At 38.0% G+C, this 20,567-nt stretch overlaps 1 protein-coding gene across 2 annotated transcripts in view; it reads right to left on the bottom strand.

Annotated features, from left to right (window-relative positions):
* Positions 1–20,393, bottom strand: part of LOC108268079 (ADAMTS-like protein 1) — a 109,148-nt gene extending 88,755 nt beyond the window's left edge. Inside the window, exon 1 of one of the 2 annotated variants that reach the window (XM_017472770.3) lies at positions 20,120–20,393. In XM_017472770.3, the coding sequence (XP_017328259.2) occupies positions 20,120–20,170 (51 nt within the window). In that variant the 5' untranslated portion in view covers positions 20,171–20,393. The remainder of the gene's footprint in view (positions 1–20,119) is intronic. The other variant, XM_053681311.1, reaches the window with a different exon arrangement.
* Between the last annotated feature and the right edge of the window lie 174 nt (positions 20,394–20,567).

Raw genomic sequence — 20,567 nt, 5'->3', positions numbered from 1 at the left:
GATAATTTTTATCATTGTCATTAAATATATTTCTTAAATTCCCCCTTCCTATTGAGTCTTGCTCTATGCAGCAATACACTTCAGTACTAACAAAAAAAAAAAAAAAACTCCAAAACTTTTTGTTCAATAAATCACACATTTGTGAGTCACCTTCAGTAATGAGGCCTTGCTGGTACAACTCCATCCCTTTAAACCCAAACCATCCAAAAAGCCTTCTCTTTCACATGATTGTAAAGGGGTAAGCTATCTCTTAGCCATCCAGCCTGTAAAAGTAATGCCTCTAGCAGGTGTACAGGTAGTGACCGTACAGTTAATCTTTAAAAGTGAGATGGGCAGGAAATAGGACGTTCTGGGTCATTGGGAGGGGAAGAGCCTGGCAGCAGGCAGGTGCTTAAGAAGCATAGCATGTATAAAGGGCCATATGGAGTAGGAAGGATCTTTATCCATTTCTCTCAAAAGTTTCAGACCACTTCCAATACATGTATTGCATGGCTTGTTGGTTATGAATCCTTTGTTTCAGCAATGTTACATTACGTTAATTACCTCAGTTTATTCTGAACTTTAAAATGTGTCGATACATTAAAAATATAGTGATATTAGTGAGTGCTGATATTGTATAAAAATAACAGAAATTACTCTGGTCTAAATCTTTAGCTGTCCAAAATTAGATCCTTTTCAAGCTATGCATAATAAAAAATAAAAGAGTAAAACACAAAAAAACTGAATCAACAATTAGGGCTTTTTAGGAAAAATGCATAGGTAATTAGCTTACTGTGCATTATTGTACTTTTCTAATTTCTAAAGATGTAGTTATTTTGAATATGGGGTTTGTATTGCTGTTTATAGTGCTGGGAGATATGACAAAATATCATATTATTCTTGAAGACATTTACAAAATACACAATATATTGGTTTGGTCACAATTATTTTTTAATTTAAGAAATAGAAGACACTGAAAATGAGAAAAAAAGTGAAACTTTAAGCACTTTATATTTAAAAAAAAATTAAGTACAACATTTTAACATCAAATCAACTGCTTCCAGTCAGTACACTATCAAGGCTAAAAGTTATATAGACACATGACCAATCAAACCCATATGTGCTTGTTGAACATTGCATTGAAGATTTATTCCCCCTTTGCAGTTATGATAACCTCTACTCTTCTGGAAAGGCTTTCCACTAGATTTTGGAGCATGGTTGTTGGGATTGTGCTCATTCAGCCACAAGAGTATTAATGTGGCCAAACAGTGATGTTGGTGAAGAGGCCTGCCATTCCAGTTTATCCTAAAGGTGGTCAGTGGGGCTGAGGTCACGGCTCTGTCCAGGCCACTTAAGTTCTTCCACACCAACCTTGGCAGTCATGTCTTCATGAAGTTCTCTTTGTGCACAGAGGCACAAAAATCTTATTGCCACAACATACAAAAAGACATTCTAGACAATTGTGTGCTTTCAACTTTGTGGCAAAGGTTTTGGGGAAAAACCACATATGGGTGTTGATGGTCACGTGTCCACATACTTTTGGTCATATAGTGTACCACGATATCCACAATATCTCAAAGTATATTGAGACATAATTTATAATTTATATATTGATCCTTGTACCTGAAAGTGTTTATATGTATTTGGGATTAATTAAATTTGATATATTTTATTCTATTTGGGATTCATGATTTTATTTAATTTTTAAATTGGCTTCACTATATTTTATTACGGATCAGAAATTTGACAGGAGGTAATCTGAAAGTGAAGGTCATTCATTTAAAGTTGCAACTCCTGAGCTACAATCGCTCAATGGGAGGACATGGGTAGAAATACATACAAAGCATGGAAAGATTTTAAGAGTTTACTTGCAAGTATAGTTGACGTTACATAACCCACATGTGCTAGCAAACTGTACTTCCTGGCTTTTATATACTGCATTACTAGACTAGACTGAAAAAAGAGGTATAGTATAAAAATAAATCAGGAAGAAACCTGTTTGGGTGAAAAATTTTTTTGGCAGAGTGCCTACACTGGGCCTTAATGACACATGAATTCCCATATTCACTGCGTAAATCTTTTAGAAAACTGTGAAGAGAATTTAAAAATGCTTACTCATAAACTGACCAACCATATGATAGTATTTACTGTACATGAAAGAGAGAAGATGCCATTATAATACAAGCAAAATTATGGTAGACTTCAAAGTTGTGTTAACACATTTTATTATTATAGCAGAATATTTATGAATCTTTGAGACATTTTTATGAAGCATCCATCTGCCATCTTACCCTTTTAAAAGCATACGGCGGTCAATTTGCCTTCAAAATATTAAACAGCACAATACATTCCCATGAAATGTATAGCTTCTATAAATCCAAGAAGATTTTAAGAAGCCCATAATCCAGGTGAAATAATGATTTTTATGTCCTCTTCATAATGATAATTGAGAAAGAATCAGGAATGTATAAAACATCTAAGGTCACACCACATTTTTCATAAACCTTTCATAAATCATCCTGCAGTGTTTTATCCACGTTTATTCAGTGGTTATAAATATGTCATGAAGGTCCAATGGCGATACCCTTCAAATGAGGTGCTATCCTTTTTGCTAAGATAAAAAAAGTAAGGAATGTAAAATTCAAGAATAACAACAGCAAAAGCAGTATTCAAATTTTCAAGCAGTCCAAACATACATTTTAGGCACTGTTTCATACCAGCCACCAAGATTGAGAGGTTTTTTTCTTGCTGATGTTTTTTTTTTTTTTTTTTTAAACATGAACTGCCAAATTTCCACTGCTTTCTTGGAGGATGGAAAATTATTATGCCCTCTCTGGCTTCATCCCAAATCTGTATAGTCTACATGCTCACTCAGCATCACTATGGAGTGAGGAAGAGAGTTTCCATTCTTCAGCAGTCAGAGGGTTAGTCCCTAACCCTGTCTTCCACAGAAATGAGTACCTTTTAGATGGCAACCCTTCATGGGAAGACTATGGCGCTGAAGCAGATAAAAAAATAAAATAAAAAAGTGCAGAGTAAAGATGAAGTAGGCCAAGGTCAGGAAAAAGGAATGTCACTGAGGAAGTGAGAAACTAACCAAACCCAGTGACACTGAATGCTGGAGGGCACTGAATATGCTGAATATACTTTACTGAATGTTTTATCAGTTACTCATTTGGTAACACACAATGCTTAACGACATGCTTATGCTACTTGCCGTAAATGTTTATTGTTGAAGCACATTTGCTGCATGCACCTCTGAATGCTTACTTGCATACTACAGCAACACATGGGCAGTTGAGATTGCATGCATTAATTAGAGTAAACACATCACATTTCCTGGGACAATCCCATACAGTATTTCAGCTTCTTCTTTTTGTGTACTCTGACTTATTCTCAAAAATTATTTGTTTGTCCCACATGTGTGACTGTGAATGTATTTCATTGAAGACATGGACACATTCACACATTGACACCCTTGGAAAAATTGTTCTCACTTTCTCACTTCTGTTTTCTGGTTAGTTTCATGACTCAGGTCACATGACATTTATTTATATAGCACATTTAAAGCCAAGAGGTGTTGGCTAAAGTCTGGCACAACTATCAAATCAAGTTAAAATTGTTCTGAGAATTGCAGATGAAATCTCTTCTCTGACCTATTGGGAAGAGCGGAGGGTGATAGGGACTATTGGGGTGTCAATATAATACCAAGTATTATAGTACATCAAAAATTTAATTAAGAGGTAGTAAAACATGTAACAAGTTGAATAAACCTTCTGAAAGGGTGGTTGGACCAAATGTAGCCAGTATATTCAAACAGAACCATGCTCCATATAACCTAAGCCTAATTAACAGAAAACCAGATATTGTCTTGTTATTTAACAGAGAAAACCACATCATTGATACTGTGAAGATTTTTGTAAAAAGCCATTTATTTAACATTGGTTTAACATTCAACAGTTTTCTGCCAAAAGAAATTCTTCAGGACAGAGGAGATTTGTGCTTTCGGGTTTCTCTGTAACAGGACAAGCTGTGATATTTTTATTTTATTAACTTTAAGAAAAAGGAAAAAAAGAGAGGTTGCTGAGGGAACGATTGTTTATAGCGCTAATACACAAGTGATAACAGGAACTAATTTGTTTCACAGATGTTCCACCTTCAAAAGAACAGTGTTGTTTTTAATTTAATTAACAATGTGTTGTGTTTAATTAATAAATACTGTAGTTGCTGCCAAATTATTGTGATACAAGAGAAGTAAAACACTTCTTGATGTGCTGTTACTAAGAAAATAATCAATGTCAGGGTGGTAAAAGTAACTCTCTCAGCTGCATCACACCACCCTGTTGTTGATTTTTTTCCTATAACGACATGCCTTGTATGTCGTATTCCTTATTTTATTTGTTTTCCCTTCATCATTTGCAAAAACCCTTGCTGTTTTGTATTAGACAATGGAATATCTGGTCAGCTTACCATTTATACGGTGAATAATTTTAATATACTGGTTTGTCATTGGTGATATACTCAGTATCCATGGTGCATAAACTCAAAGCTTTCTCTCGCTCTCTCTCTTTCACACACATTTTTGCACACATACCCTGTGTACAAAGGAGCCTATTTATACCAAATGCTACCATAGGTGGCAATGCCCACCTCCAGTTTCAAATGTAAAATGGCTTTGGCTGGTAGTAAGGCAGAAGTTTGGCGATCTTGCTGTGCATAATTCCCACCCTTTCCCCAAGGTAATAACTCTTTAAGAAAAATAACAAGCTTGCTGGCAGGACACAGGCTACTTACAGCTCGTTTTCACATTCGTGAATCAGGCTAAATGCCTCATTAATACATGTTATGGTCTCACATGCTCACACACGCTTGATGCAGGCTCATCAAGAAATGATTTGCCTGTAATAATTACTACCATTAAATGCATATTGAATTTTGGTTTTAGTTTGGGCTTCTTGTCAATATATGACTTGTACATGCAACCGTTCATAAACCTGGGACGTCTTTACACCAGTTACCATTTTCATGTTACGTAGTGTCAGTCAAAAGTGCAAGGACACAGTCTACCTGTCTTGTATAATAAATCTATTATGGTTTATATTTATCCATGTTTATGTCCTGTCCTTTGCTCTCATAAAGATCTTTGTCTTATTTCTACTATTAGTTGTATAGGACAATGGAAAGCTTTTATGATGGTTTATCAAAGGTTCTGTTTTCCACTTTTAGTCTTACACAATAGTTTTGTCATTGGCCATGCAGTACTTAGATAAAACATATATATTTCTTTATACTTCAGATATGGAGCAAATGATAAATGTATTTGGGAGCTAGCACACATCCAGATATTTGAGTTTCCGTTTTATTTTTATTTCCGAATGCAAGGTCACATATTTAGGATATACTGTAACTGTAAAACATTAGATATTTATGATGTTCTGAGAACAAAATCTAATTGATAAAATACTCTTGATTAAAGGGGAGAATTAAAGGGATTCTATAAAGATTGTGGCTGAAATCACTAAAAATTTTAGGGATGTCCTTAAAACAAAATCTCTTACACAGATGTTTTATACATCCATGCACCTATACATGTAATTGTTTTAAAATGCTTGTCAAAAGGACAAAATACATAGACTATGACTACACAGAGTCCGGATATACATTTTCTCTTAAGTATAGTCCTGTGTGTATTTAATGTTGTCTATAGTCTCTTGTTTATGCTTGTCATTTTTAAATTCTATGATTAAAACACCAGGAGCCCATGACAAAAAAAAAAGACCCCTCCCCCCCAAATAAAACAATAAATAACCACTAACTTAGACCTACGTCAGGGACTTAAATCCTCATGGAATGTACACACTTAGGAAAACATGAATAAGAAGTCAGACTTCTTTTAAATGTCTTTCATGTTTTGTACCTGTCAGTTCCAAGGAGGAGCCTGCAGTGTTGAAAGAAGATTATGAGAAGTATGAAGATGAGAAGATGACCGGTAAAAGCAGTCACTGAGCCAAAATGCCACGTGATAACAGCGAGTCAAATGCTTTTTCCACATATGAAAGACTGATGCGCTTGTTTTCCTAGTGAGTGTCAGGGTGCATGTATGAACCAGCATCCCTGTAATCAGTGCCTTCAAAGTCATTACATGGTCTGTGTGATGGATGGACAACGCTGTAAGCCTCTGAAGTACGATAACTATGAAAAGGTCAGATTTTGCTTAACTGAACCCCTGAAGACAGACCAAAGCTACTATGCAGCTAGTCCCTTGGGAACGGTAACAGTGTCATGTATATTTGACAAAAACTCCTAAACATAGAGACTTTGAAATGTATTTGGCTACAGGGCTATCAGTTATTATTAGTGAAGGAAAAATAATTATTCAGACACTTTTCTTTTTTGTTATTCAGTATACTTCCAGTGCATATATCCACTTCAAATTTATACACATGTTGTTTTTTGTCTTATGCATGTGTGTATATGTACAAATAAAGATATGTTTACAAAAATGACATTAATTGGGGAAAATAAATAGGCATACACCATAAATGACTAATATTAGTACTTCGTTGCAAGGCGGCTGTTGACAGTTACAGCTTTGAGACATCTATAATAAGAAGTAATTATTTTTTTGCAGCTTTGTGTGTGAATTTTTGCCCATTCCTTATGGCAAATTTCTTCAATTCCCCAAGGTTATTAGGCTTCCACTGAATTACAAAATCAATTGCTATGTAGCTTTTTCCATTTGAGTGTCACAAGGTGCAGTGTGCATAAGAACAGTTTTTGCAGCAATGATATCTACAACTTGATTTATTTTTATGTAACTTATGCATATATACGTTATACATAATGTCTGAATACTTTTCCCTTTCAATTTTCTTTTTCTATACAGCTCTGATTATGCTACTGAATGCATACTTTTTTGTTCATATTCAAGTCAGAATCAATGTGTGTAAATTTTAAGCAGATATTTGTACTGGATGTATATTAAATAACAAAAACAATGTGAGGAGAAATAACAGTGAATTTCTTTATCCAAGTGCTTTCCATGAAACATAGCTGAGGGTCATTGATTAAAAAAAAAAAAAAAAAAGTTAAAGAAAATCACAACTGTCCAGTCTCAAAGTCAACTTGGACCTAATGTGTCCTGTCAGTGGAAAATTTAGGAATAAAAAAAATCTCTATGGCACCAATAAATACCCAGAATTTTACTGTTCAAATTTAAATAATGAGCCTAATATTATGGTCATAAAATAAATCTGTAGTGAGAGAATTTATTTTAAAGTTAAAGGGGTCCTTGGCTCCAAAATATTTGAGAACTCTTGCTTTATGCTAAGAAAAAGTGCTGTAAGTAAAGGAATAATTTCTAGCTGAACTATGTTCATGTGTTCTTTCCAACAGACTCCCAATGAAGTATTACTTTTAATTTTAACATATACTGCATTTTAGCTATAGCTATAGGGTTTGATCATATAAAATCATATAAAGGCTTAAAGTGCATATCTGGAAGCATGTGAAACAGGTTGTTTGCTTAAGCTATTTTAAAAGTTTGAGGTACAGTGTGTGCCAAAGTTAACTGGGCATGTGCACAGCTTTATTAAAAAAAAAAAAAAAAAAAAAAAAGATTCAAGCATGCCCTGTAAGTGTGCGTGAGAACCAGCCCAAAGAGTCATTGCTTTCTCTTTTCTGCACTGCCATATAGCTGCATTTAAAAGCACATGTGAAGGAGGAAAGCAGATGTGCAAACCACAGGAAACATCATTAGCTTCACAAACATTCATCCCAACGAGGCATGGAGACCCTGTTCAGAGCACAACTGCCCCTTTCCAGTAGCAGCACCATACTCTCCCTTGTCTTTACTCTCACTTTTCACTGCTCAATTCTGTCACTACATTATTCCATCTTTCATTCAGAGAACCCATTTCTACAACTACAAATCATAAGTTCTAGTTTCTACATTTTCACATTTGGTGCATCCCCACCCACTACCTTCATCTTTGTTTGTTGCCCTGGCCGATGAGTAATCCACCGAGTCAGGTCTTTATTCAGTGTGTCTCAAGGACAATTTCCTCCTAGATCCCTCCTCTTCTTTTTACTTCATCTTTTTTGATGAGCCTTGCTCAGTTCACAGATGGGGCAATGGATGCAATCTGGGAGCCATATGACACCAACGCCCTTCTTTCTTCTCCTTTCATCATCTTCTTTACTCTTTCACCATAGCTTTTACAGTTTTCAACTCTCATCCAACATCTCATCTCATCATATAATAGGGACACAGGAAAGGGACAAACACAGCACTATTGCCAAGATGGAACAGTAGAAGCATTTTTTACATTCAGCCACAAGATGTTGAAGAAAAGAAGAACATGTCAGCAGTTTCATGTGCAGTTTTAATTGACAGTGATCGTCAATGTAAATGTCATAGCAAAGAGACTTGAAGTGCTCTAAATTATCTGAAGGTGGGAAAGTGCACCAGTCAAAGTGCCCCAATACACTGTAATGGTATATACAGACCCCCAGCTCAAAGACTTATGCATGTAATGTGTAGAGCTGTAGCTGGAAGAAGCTAGTGTTCAGGGTTATGTCCTGGGAACTGTTAGGTTTGAGGTAAGGTTTATGTTTCATATTTATGTGTTTATCTGTTAGTATGTGTAATAATGTGGATTAGTAGACAAAATTAAATGTACCTTAATTCATGCATTGATCCATTGATCATACCAACCTGTCTGCAGTTCCTATGTCATGCGTAAATGAGCAGATGGTTGACTATGACTGGTTGGTGCTTTTATAAATAAATGTTTGGTTATGATGTAAGGAAAACCGATGGTTGTGCCTATGTATTTTATGCAATTCTTAAAGTAAAGAATGATAACTATCAAACTGTGTTTGTGGTCTGAGCTGTTTAGCTAGCTCATAACAATCATCCAGTGCAGGTGAGGTCTAAATGCACAGGTGAACCCCAGCAGGTGGAAAGAGCTGTTCTTTGACCCTCTGTTTTAGTGCCCTCTGCTGGACACTGATTGTTAATGGTGAACTGATATGATGAACAACATGAGAATAAAAATTCAAAAGACAAAAAGATAATTTGGTTAAAAATAGATTTTCCAGACTGTTATGCATTGATTCTCTTTGCTCTTTGATCTGTTCTCCTCTGCGATGCAGTTGGGGTTGGTGGTGATTTTTACTAAAAGTTATTATTGAGCTCTATGCAGATAAACCTGACGTATATAATATTTATAAATAATACTGTTTAAACCAGCATACACTATTTAGTTATTTTGGTGTGTCTCTTAAGCCTAACAGTGTGTCTTGCTTATCCATGGTGCTGTGTCTCAACCAGCCTTCAGGTGAAGGTGCTGACTTGTCGAGGTGGGGAGGTATGTCTGGTTACATGCCTGGAAATGTTGTAACACAACATTGTGACCCTTCCTCTGTGAGAAGTATCAATGTTTCAGAGTCATATTATTAAAATAATGATTTAAGCTTAGTACAAACTAGAGTTGCACAAGTAGTAGTAAAATAAATACACTTGCAATTCTATAACGTGGTAAACCAAGCGAGTCCCTCTCACTTACACTAACCCGATCGGGGTTGTAGTGGATCCAGAGCCTATGCCGGGTACGAGGCAGAAATAAACACTGCATGGGATGCCAGTCCATGGGCACAATGCACACACATTCATATTTTGTTTTTTTTGTGGGTTTTTTTTTTTCAATGGTATGTTTTTGGGATGTGGAAGCAAACCAACACAGACATAGGGAGAACAAGTAAAACTGTACACAGATACTTATTCGAGCTCCAAACCCAGTGCCTTGGAGCTGTGAGGAGGCAATGTTACTTGCTGTACCACCGCTCTGCCCTGGATCAATTCTATAAAGTGTACAACTTTAGATGCTATATTTAAACAGAATAAATTGATGCAGTTTATCGCTATGGGTATATCAGGTGCATAGAATTCAGTCAACTTGTGGAAAAGAGTGAGTTTTGTCCTTATTTTTTTCTTACCTTGCTAAGGAAACAGTCAGCAAACGAAAAGAAACAAAACAAAAACAGCATGCAAAAATTACTATAAATCCCTCCACTGCAAAACAGCTAACACAAGCGACATGGTGAGAAATCAGGCTGCCAAGAATCACGAACTTGACTTAGATTAAGAAGGTTAGACAGCAAAATGCTTTGTTGAGAATTTAATTCAGACACCTTAAATGATCAAGTGCTTTTCCTGCATAGTGTCTTATCAAACTTGTGACACTGAATCTGCTTCATAGCCATCACATATTAATCTTTACATTTCAATCCAGCCTAATTTTGAAGGAGTGTGATAAAATATTGGAGATCAAACATGCTTTGATCACCACATAATGTTAAGTAGCTAATCTTAGCCATCTAGTATAATATTTTTCTGTATTCATAACTACAGTAATGTGGCTTGGCCAATCAAACATTTGATCCTCTTTGAAACAGTGCCTATTAATAAAGTTGATACACTAACAAATTACACATAAAATTTACATTTTTTAGTAATTTTAACTATTGAAATGAACAAAAAACAGATCAGTTACATGGAAAAAGTAAGTACACCCCCACATTTATCACACCTTCAAATCCATAAAATTAGAATCAGGTGTTCAAGATTGAATGCCAGTGATTAGAACCTGTTTAAGGAGTGCAGGTGGAACCTGTCATATTTATACACCTCTCAAATCTAATGTCTGGTGTTCCCTTTGCTACTGAGGTGCGTGATGTCATCATGCCAGGATCTAAAGAGCTTTGTAAGTCCTTCAGAAAAAAAAAGGTTAAGGATACCTGTGAGTCTAGCAAAGGTATTTAAAATGATCTCCAGATTATTTGATATACATCATTCCACTGTAAATAAAATAATCTATAAATGGCGTAGATTTCAAACGACTGCCAATTTGTCCAGGACTGACAAATTCAGTCCAATAGCAGGCTGTTTGATGCAAAAAGAAGTCTCCAAGAACTGTTGGTGTAAAACTGCATGCGTCTACAATTAGAAAGAGCTTGAATAAATTTGTCCTGTATGGGAGGCATGCCAGGAAAAAGCCTTTGCAAGACTAAAGTTTGCCAATGAGCATATAGGCAAAGACCAGGCCTTCAAAGATAGAGTTGTTTAGCCACAGTAACAGCAGACATGTTTGGCAGAGACCAAAGACAGCTTTTCAGGAGAAGCACATCATACCAACTGTGATGCACGGTGGTGGAAATGTTATGGTTTGAGGTTGCTTTGCTGCCTCAGGGACTGGACAGCTTGCATTCATTGATTCAACTATGAATTCTGCATCATATCAAAGAGTGCTTGAAGATATTGAGACGCCATCTGTCTGAAAATTGAAGTTGAACCGAAAGTGGATCTTTCACCAGCATAATGATTCTAAGCACACTACAAAATCCATCAATGAATGGCTCAAAAAGAAGATATAGAGGGTTATAGAATGGCCTAGTCAAAGCTCTGATTTGAATCCCATTGAAATGATATGGGGGATTTGAAACGGGCAGTACATGCAAGAAAACCTATTGCATGGAAGAGTGGTCAAAAATTCCAGCAAGCCTGGTGGATAATTATTCAAAATGCCTACAAAAAGTTACTTCTGCTAAAGGGGGCAATACTAGCTTCTGAGGCCAATGGCATACATACTTTCCACAGAAGAATATCACATCTATTGATATTTCTGTTGAATAAATGATTGAAAAAGCTAATTTTCCTTGTGGTTTTGTTCAAGTATATCAACTTTATCAATAGACACTGTTTCAAAGATGATGAAATGTTTGCTTGTGCAAATACTTCAGTACTTATTTTTTTCATATGACTGCATATTCAAATTGTATTTGTAATAAACTTTAGTTTTATCAGATTATTTAGGTCAAAACTACAGTACCCCAGTCTTGTGCTGTGACCGCTCCATGACCCTGTCCTCTCTCTTTACTCATCTGACATGCGCTTGTGGGAAAGCACAACACTGCCAGCATGAGTATTTGCACCACATGCTTCTCTCCAAGTAATTAAATCAATAGAAACTTTTCTATCTGACAAAATGTTGTTGCTTATTCATACCAAATTTAAAGATGGGGGTGTTTCTTTAAATAGGGTGTGGGGTGCAATGTTATATTTGTGCATGATTAATATTGCAGCAGCTAAATTAACTAACTAAAATAAAACTGGATTTCAAGTGACTTGCTTCATAAATGTACTATATTTAGTATGACTTCTGGCTTCTACAGACTATGTAGTGCTCAATAGAAAGCCTTTGGTTCGGTTTCTAGTTATTTAAACAGCTGCACTTAGGTCGAATGGCTGTCACATTTTGGCTTTATGAACAATGAGAGAGGAAAATAGAAACATCACAATGACAAGTGTGTTTGACTTGACACAGTAAAATGTACAAACACTAAAGACCTTCTCAGAGAATCACCACCTGTCTCAGGATTCATGTAGACAGATAATTTCTCAGTTATGATTACCATCAAAGATGTGCTATTTCAGGACATACAGTTACCATGTAAAAGTCTTAAGCACATCCAAAGTGTCACGTCACAGAGGGTGAGATGGATACAAATGCAGAATCTTTGAAAGTTGAAACGTTTAATCAAAGTACAAACAAAACAAGACTTACAAGAACCAGGACTTAGAATGACGTGAGACAGAAGGATAAACCAACATAATGCAAGACAAAAGTACAGTGCAAACTGTGGTTATATATATATACACCTCATGCTCATTCATATCAATGAGATTCAGGTGCAGGTGGTGTGATGATGCCGTGTGGTGCAGTGGCTGCTGGGAACTGTAGTCTTAGTCCTTTTCTATACATGTACATGACAGACCCCCCCCACTTTAATGCGTGGCCTCCAACGCGCGTAATCCATTCAGGAGGGGGTCCCGGACCTGATGTCCATAAGCAATTTAAATTTCCATTGTCTCTCATCTCTTGTGGGGCTGGTCAGAGGACGTGCACTCATGATATACACTCTGAGGTTCAGGTGTGGGGTGGTCTCTTCCACACTGCCGAGAGATGATGTGATATCCCTGGCCTGGCTTTAGTGTGGAGCCATGGCTACTGCAAAGCCAGTGGGGGCAACGAAGTTCAAGGCGGAGCCTGAGGGAGAAGCGATGTTCACCATGAAGCTAGAGGGGGGAGTGATGATGGATGATCCACAATATTAATCATACCTATAAATGGATAGGTGTCATTACTTAAATAAAAGAAAATTGTAACCTGAAGCCAATATGAAGGCATGGTGAGCAGAAAAGCATCTCAGAATGCAAAACCCATCAAACCTGGCAGCAGATGGGATACAAGGATACAAGAAGACCACACTGATAAATCTGAGGCTACTGTGAGCACAGGTTCACCAAAACTAACCATTTGAGGATTGGGATAACACTGTCTGACCTTTTTACAATCGTCAAATGCCTAGTTCCATTAAGCCTGTGCCCACTGCAACCCCAGATTCTTGTTTTTGGCTGACAGGAGTGGAGCCTGATGTGGTCTTCTGCTGTTGTACCCAATCTGCCTCAACGTTCAATGTGTTGTGGCTCCCGAGATGCTCAGCACAGTTTTAAAAAGTGGTTGTTATCAGTTACTGTAGCCTTCTTGTCAGCTCTAACCAGTCTGGCCATTCTCCACTGACCTGTGTAATCAACATGGTATTTCTGCCTGTAGAACTGCCACTCACTGGAAAGTTGTTTTTTTTTTGCTTCTCACACTATTCTGTGTAAGCTCTAGCGGCTGTTGTGTGTGAAACTCCCAGGAGATCGGCAGTTTCTGAAATACTCAAATCAGCCCCTCTGGCACCAACAGCCATGCCACAGTCAAAGTCACTGATATGATAAATAAAGTGGTCTGTAAATGTATGTATAACATACAATCAATATCAATGAAACAGATTTGCTAAAGATAAATGTTAACCTTTAAATAAAGACATTTTTGGATGGCACACTTCTTTACAGTAATTCCAAGCTTACTGATTTTTTTTGACTGCCTATGAAGACTGTCCATCCAAAAACATAACATAATTATGCTATTTGATACACTGTTATGGATTCACATAGTTTATTTGGGATGTCTTAATTTCATTAACTTTTTGTTATTTTCTGTGTGGCACTTCCTCATTGCATGAGGAGACATTCTGCCACTCTCCTCTTTTCTCCTCCTAGAAGTTAATGACAGTGCCCTTCCTGTTGGCTAAGAGATGAAAGAGCCTGACAAACCAACAGGATGTCCAGCATGAAAGACAGGGCATTGTCAGTCTCTTTGTTAAAACAAAAAGAGGCAAAAAAACCAAAACATTCTGTGTGGTTTCTTGAACCCTATATTGTCTCAGCCTAGTACTCACTTATTCACCCTTTATTGTCTCAGCTTAGTACTCACTTATTCACCCTTTATTGTCTCAGCTTAGTATTCACTTTTGGCCTTCTTCACACTATTCATCAAGAAAACTCCCTGGATCAAACAATGTCAGCAGAATGGAAATGAAGTTTAAGCAAATTAACCAGTGAGGAAACAATGACACAGGCTTTCTGTCCATTATCCAACACTAGATTCAGATCAGATGAAAGTTTTCAGGAGCTGTAGGTGGTAAGATAAAACAAACTTGTTAATATATTGCAAAGCTGGCTTCTTGGGAAAAAAAAAGGTTCCATCTAGCACCCTAAAGTGTTCTTTAGTTTGTCCCTCCGGGAGAAGCCTTAAGCATCATATGTAGCGCAAAGATTTCTCTAAAGGCTTCAGTTAGAACCTCACTGAAAAGCAAGAATTACTAAGCATCCAAAGAGGAACCCTTAATAATCAAATGTTATTGTACAGATCACATGGTGATCTAGTTTTATTTAGCATATTTACTCATTCCCTCTGAAAATAATTCCTGGCTACAAAACTGATATGCATTACATGACAACTGTAAACTTGACCACCAATAAGCTAATCCCGAATGTTTATCACAGAGAAGCACGCCAATCTTGACTTAGCCTGAAGTAGCAGGGTTGCTAGGTTTGTGGTTCCCCCAGCAAGTTTGATAAGGTATAAAATTATGAGGATGCCAAAATCTGCCATAGAAATTCAGCTAGTTTGGGATCTGGTGATTGTGAGGGCATATGCTTAACATAATTTTCATACTTATCAAACCATTCAGTACCCTCTATGTACCCTCTAAGCAGACAAGTGTACAAAAGCACGGCAGCAAACTGCCCCCACAGGATAGCAGTTTGTCCTTTAATTTGACACATGTCTGTATAGTAAGCCTGTCTTTAAATATCTGGCAGCCTAATGACAGAGACAGGCACATTTGAGAGAGGAGAGGCTGAGTGAGTGGTGCATTTGATGACATGCCATTGATATCTACAGTAGTGTCCATCCATATATTCACGATTCTCATGATGATTCTCTAGTAAAGTCAAAATACTTGTTTGCGAGTCACAGTACTAACTATGTTGAGGAGGGAGTTGATACAGGTCAATCAGAGAGTATGAGGAAGAGCAAAGGGAAAAAAGTGAGTAAAATTCACTGAAATGACAAGCACAGATTTTCTATTGGTGCAAACCATTGTGTTGCCCACATAGATTGCAGTAAATTTGGAGAATCTGTTGTCTGCAAGTCTGACAAAACCCACCCTGTGGTGTTTCAATTTCTCTCTACCATGCCAGGTAATGTAATGTAGCATTATAAGAAGTGGAGTTACAGTTACCACCAAGGTGATTATTTTCCAATAAGAGCAATTTGGCTTTTTTTTTTTTTAAAGTATAATATTTCATACATTTTATCGATACATAATAATATTTAATGTTGTGGAACATCTGTGAACCAAGTTCATGATATCGCTTATGTTATAACAGTTGTTTCTCAATCACTTGAAGATTTTTAAAGACAACAATGCAGCCTTGTCATGGTACTAACAAACTGCAAAATGTGAAGACTTTCCTCTGGAGGAAAACATACAGGAACTATGTATATCAAATTGCTGATGTAGTCTCCTTCTATATATTTTTTTAAAAACAAACCTGTCCTTGCAGAAATATTCATAATAGCAAAGATTACACATTTTTGTTACATAACAACACGTTTTAATAAAATTCACCTTATATATCCTTTGAGCAGGTCATAACAAAACCTAACCTATGATTTGCCTTGAGGCTAGCACTACTGTCAGAACTTTATTTATAGGAAACACCTTCTGACCAATCAGAATAATTAACAGCAGTGCTGAGATGTCCATTGTGCAGGTTTAAATGTACTGTAAGATCACAAACGATATTTGGATTTAGAAATGCTCCTGTTTTTTTGGAGCTTACAGTCAAACAAATCAAGAAAACAGTAATTTGATTCTTCTTCTTCAACTCTGGGTTTTCATCTTGGTGGTAACATGACCCAGAGATACCTTGCTACAGTTATCTAATATTTACATGCTTTGCCTGACTTATTCTGTGTCAGTTAGAGGGTAACATTCTGAAAGAAACAGTTCTATGGCTGGGAATGTAATTGGGGATTATGAAACAACTCAAAAAGACCCTAAACATTGACTTCTTTAGCCAAAAACCTTTGAGTCAATTATGTGCGGCATTCATGCAGGAAGTGAAACACTCACAAGGGCAGGGTCAACAAGGCCACCGGGGGGACGGGTGGATGGGGGACGGGGTGTGAATCACCTCGTACACATCATTATATCAACAAGAACACAGAATCTGTTCATTCTGCAGTCCATTACTGGTAAAGTAATGGGTTCTTCAAACACACACACACACACACTCACACACACACACACACACACACACACAATGCTCAGTATTCCACCCTGCCTGCTGATAAAGAAGCATTCTCTTCTCTCTGAACTAGGAATGAGGGATTAAATAAAGTGTCAAACAGAGAGAAGCGAGCCCACACATTTGACAAATGTTGCATATAAAGGCAAGTCAGAGTGCGGGAGGTTTTGTTTTTGAAGTGGCTGGTGGGAGAACCGATTAGGTCACTAGGGGTGAATGTGTTTGTGTGTGTGAGACAGAAAACGGCAGACGCAGGGAGTGACATAAAATAAAAATGTGAGAAAGAAAAGACATCAAGAGTTACATGAGACGAGAGGATTTAGGGAGCCATGCGATAAATATCAGCAGAGAAGTAGATAAAGAGATGCAGAGATCAACAAAAATGCTAGCATGACTGTCTGTGTGTACCTCCAGGAGAAAATGGGATAAAATACTTCCTGTCACCCAGATGTGATAAATTCATGCAGAAATTCAAGTCTATATTAATAGAAGCCTTTCTTCTTCCTAGACATGTCTTTTACCATGGAGTCAACCATGGGTTTTTATATGATACTGAATTTGGTATTGGTTTGTTTTAGTTGTGAGCCATTCAGATAAATCCAGGCCCGATCCTAATTACTCTGGAAACATCTGAAGAGCAGACATGTTGGCAACCAGTCAAGCAGAACTTGATTTAACTTAGAGTACAGTTAACTGTAAAAGTCTTAATGAACTGGGTGATACGCTACATTTAGCAAGGATCGTAGTTTGTTCTATTTTGAATTTTCACTGTCTATTGTACTTTGTGTGAAAACTGGAGTTTATTCATTTCTAACATTTACAGTTTATAATAAAAACAGATTAAAACAGACTCTGTGTGTGTCTGCCTGCCCAAATCATTCTAATACAAACAATACCAATTCACTCACTGGATCATGACATTGGGCCTCGTAAAACGCCTCATGTTAACTCATCTCCACTATACTGATAGATATCGCATTTCGTCTCTTCACTAAATCAACATTCCTAAGGGCCTCACTACTTTTACAACCCGAGCTGCACATTTCTGTCCCATTTGCTCCCATTTGTGCTTCTCTCATAGCTTTTTATTGAGTGTAGCCTGGAGAGCGAGACGTTCTTCACACACATCATTTATCAATAGTGCCACCCCATTCCTGTAGAGTTACAGTCCTTTAGGGCCAAAGACATAAGGTTTTATTTGTGGGTACCTTCCTGAACTTCTGTTCTAATCCATCTCTTTAAGACCTCTTCCCTACAACAGGGAAAATGAAAATAGATAATCATGAAGATAAACAATCTTAATGTAGGCTGTTAACCGCAGCGTGTGCCAACACCAATATAAACGCTGAAGATGTTGATCTCTTTCTGTGGCAGGTGTGGAGGTGCCAAGCCAAGAGTCCCAGACGGGAAGCAGCAGACACGGTGTCGTCCAGTTGTCCAAGTGCATATCATCTTCTAATGAGCCTGACAGATGCTCTTGGCCTTCTAACAGACCGCAAGCCAAACTGTCCCTATGCTGGCATTTACGTGTTTATCATTGGTGGATGTTCATCAGCAAATGTTGTACAACATAATCAAGCCTAAAAAATGTTGTCTAGACATGTGTGGTTTCTTAAGAAACATACCTGTGGCATCATGTATGCTTTGCAGCTTTTAAAAAATTTCTTAACAGTCAAGAGCAAAAGGTTTGAAAGAATCATAAGGCTGACATATACATGAACAGGTCAGTGTATCCCTATGACCAGGATTTCAACTTCCTGTCCAGACTTCAGCAATCTGCTGTTCTACACATCCAGCTGTCCAGAGCTTTTTCTGTGTCCCACAACATGCACAGCGGCTTTCACATCCAGGAAGCTCCACTATGCTCCTGCAGGTCTAGAGTTGCAGCAAAGTTTGGTGATTTTCTGTCCTACCTCACCTGATCACTTAAAGGTGTGTTATATGACATGAATAGTCACAAACATGCCAGTGTACGGCAGTATTTAATATTTGCCATAGGGTATAATCATGAAAATCATCCATCCATCCATCGTCCATACTGCTTATCCTACACAGTGTCACGGGGGAGCCTGGAACCTGTCCCAGGGAACTCGGGGCACAAGGCGGGAGACACCCCGGACAGGGAACCAACCCATCGCAGGGCAGAAATCATGAAAATCAAGTCAATTTTTTTTTTTACTAAGTTTTATTTCTACAGTGCATTTAACAATAGACCTTGTCACAAAGCAGCTTTACAAAGATCCTAATGGAGATTTAGATCCCTAATGAGCAAGCCAGAGTTGACAGTGGCAAGGAAAAACTCCATGAGACAACATGAGGAAGAAGCCTTGAGAAATATCAGACTGGGAAGGAACAAATCCACTTCTGGGTGACACCGGATAGTGAGATTATAAATCCACAACTGTATATTATAATGTCAAACAGTACTAAGTGAAAATCAAGGATTTGGCTCAAGAATTGTTGTATATTCTACTACACAGTTTCCCAAGCCTGGTCCTTGACTACCCCATGGCGTGCGCATTTTAGTGTTTTCCCTGTTTTAACATACCCTCTTCAACTCAGGAAGGGCTGACAATCAGCTCATCAGTTCAGTCAGGTGTCTTGGGAGCAGGGAAAGCACAAACATGTGCAGGACAAGTGGACCAGAGCTGGGAATCGGTAGCAGGTTGGCCATCATTGATGGGTTTAATAGCTGGCTGATCAGTTTAGTTGTAGTAGATATGTTAGAACAGGAACAACTCGACTCATACAACTCGACGCTTGCTGATTTTGTTTGCTTTACCACTCAGAGCCACATGCACAAACAGTGTCTTGAGAAACAGAAGCCAGGCATGACGTGTTTATTTATCAGCTAATAAATGCATACCAGATGATGAGCACTTGAGTCAAATGCAGAGAGCATAAACAAAGTGGAAAGCACTAAGGAAAATAGGCTAATCAAGCTTGTATTTGTGTGTGTGTGTGTGTGTGTGTGTGTGTGTGTGTGTGTACGTGTGGATGGAAATAAAACAAACACAGCTGCCCACAAAAACTCTCACACCCAGCTCTTTCGCCTTTTCCGCACAGCACCTTTTCCATTTCCACGCGTGCTATTTCCGAGCGAGCGGATGCCAATCGTTTGCTGTCATCACTAATTCGTTTTTGGCCGGAGGTCGCACTAAACGTAGCTGTCCGTTAGATCGGTGCACCTAGCTTGCCTTTATGTGTGAGGAGTGTCCAGAATAATAGATAACTAACGCAACAGGGTAAGAAGCGCGCGCGTGACCTGAACTTCAACCAAACCGCACGCGCCACTAGTGCAAACATCACCGCTGTTCAGTTATTCTCGTTATTTCTGAACAGTTACTTCAGTTGATGAAATGCATAACTTACCTTAAACAGCAACAAAGACCACAGGAAGAGACGTGCCGCCGATGCGCTCATGCTAGCTCCGGCAGCTTCACCTCTGTCAGTTGAATCTGCGCGGGTTGAACGCACTGCGTCTAATGGACTATGCGAGCGCGTGGAGTCTCGCGGCTTTTATTGACTCCCACCTTATTGGAAAAGCAGCTTCTGACGACACCACGTTTCATATTTACTTCCCACTAGTAGTGCACGGGTAGCACGTTGTTACTAACTTTATGTCAGTGAGGGGCTCTCCTGCCCCTACAGTACACACTCTTAAAGCAACACACTCAGAAGCTTTGACACTGTTCTGGTCAGGGCATGCAACATGATAATGAGGTGTTCCGTGCCGTGATGCTACCACGCTGTCAACTCTATTTAAACCCCTATCTGTCATTTTTTGGCTCTCTTAGTCTTTAATTCCTGACATGAACTT

The sequence above is a fragment of the Ictalurus punctatus genome, chromosome 7, assembly GCF_001660625.3.
Source record: "Ictalurus punctatus breed USDA103 chromosome 7, Coco_2.0, whole genome shotgun sequence".
Classification (NCBI taxonomy): Eukaryota; Metazoa; Chordata; class Actinopteri; order Siluriformes; family Ictaluridae; genus Ictalurus; species Ictalurus punctatus.
The sequence above is the reverse complement of the archived record's forward strand: the minus strand, read 5'-3'. Positions and strand labels throughout refer to the sequence as shown.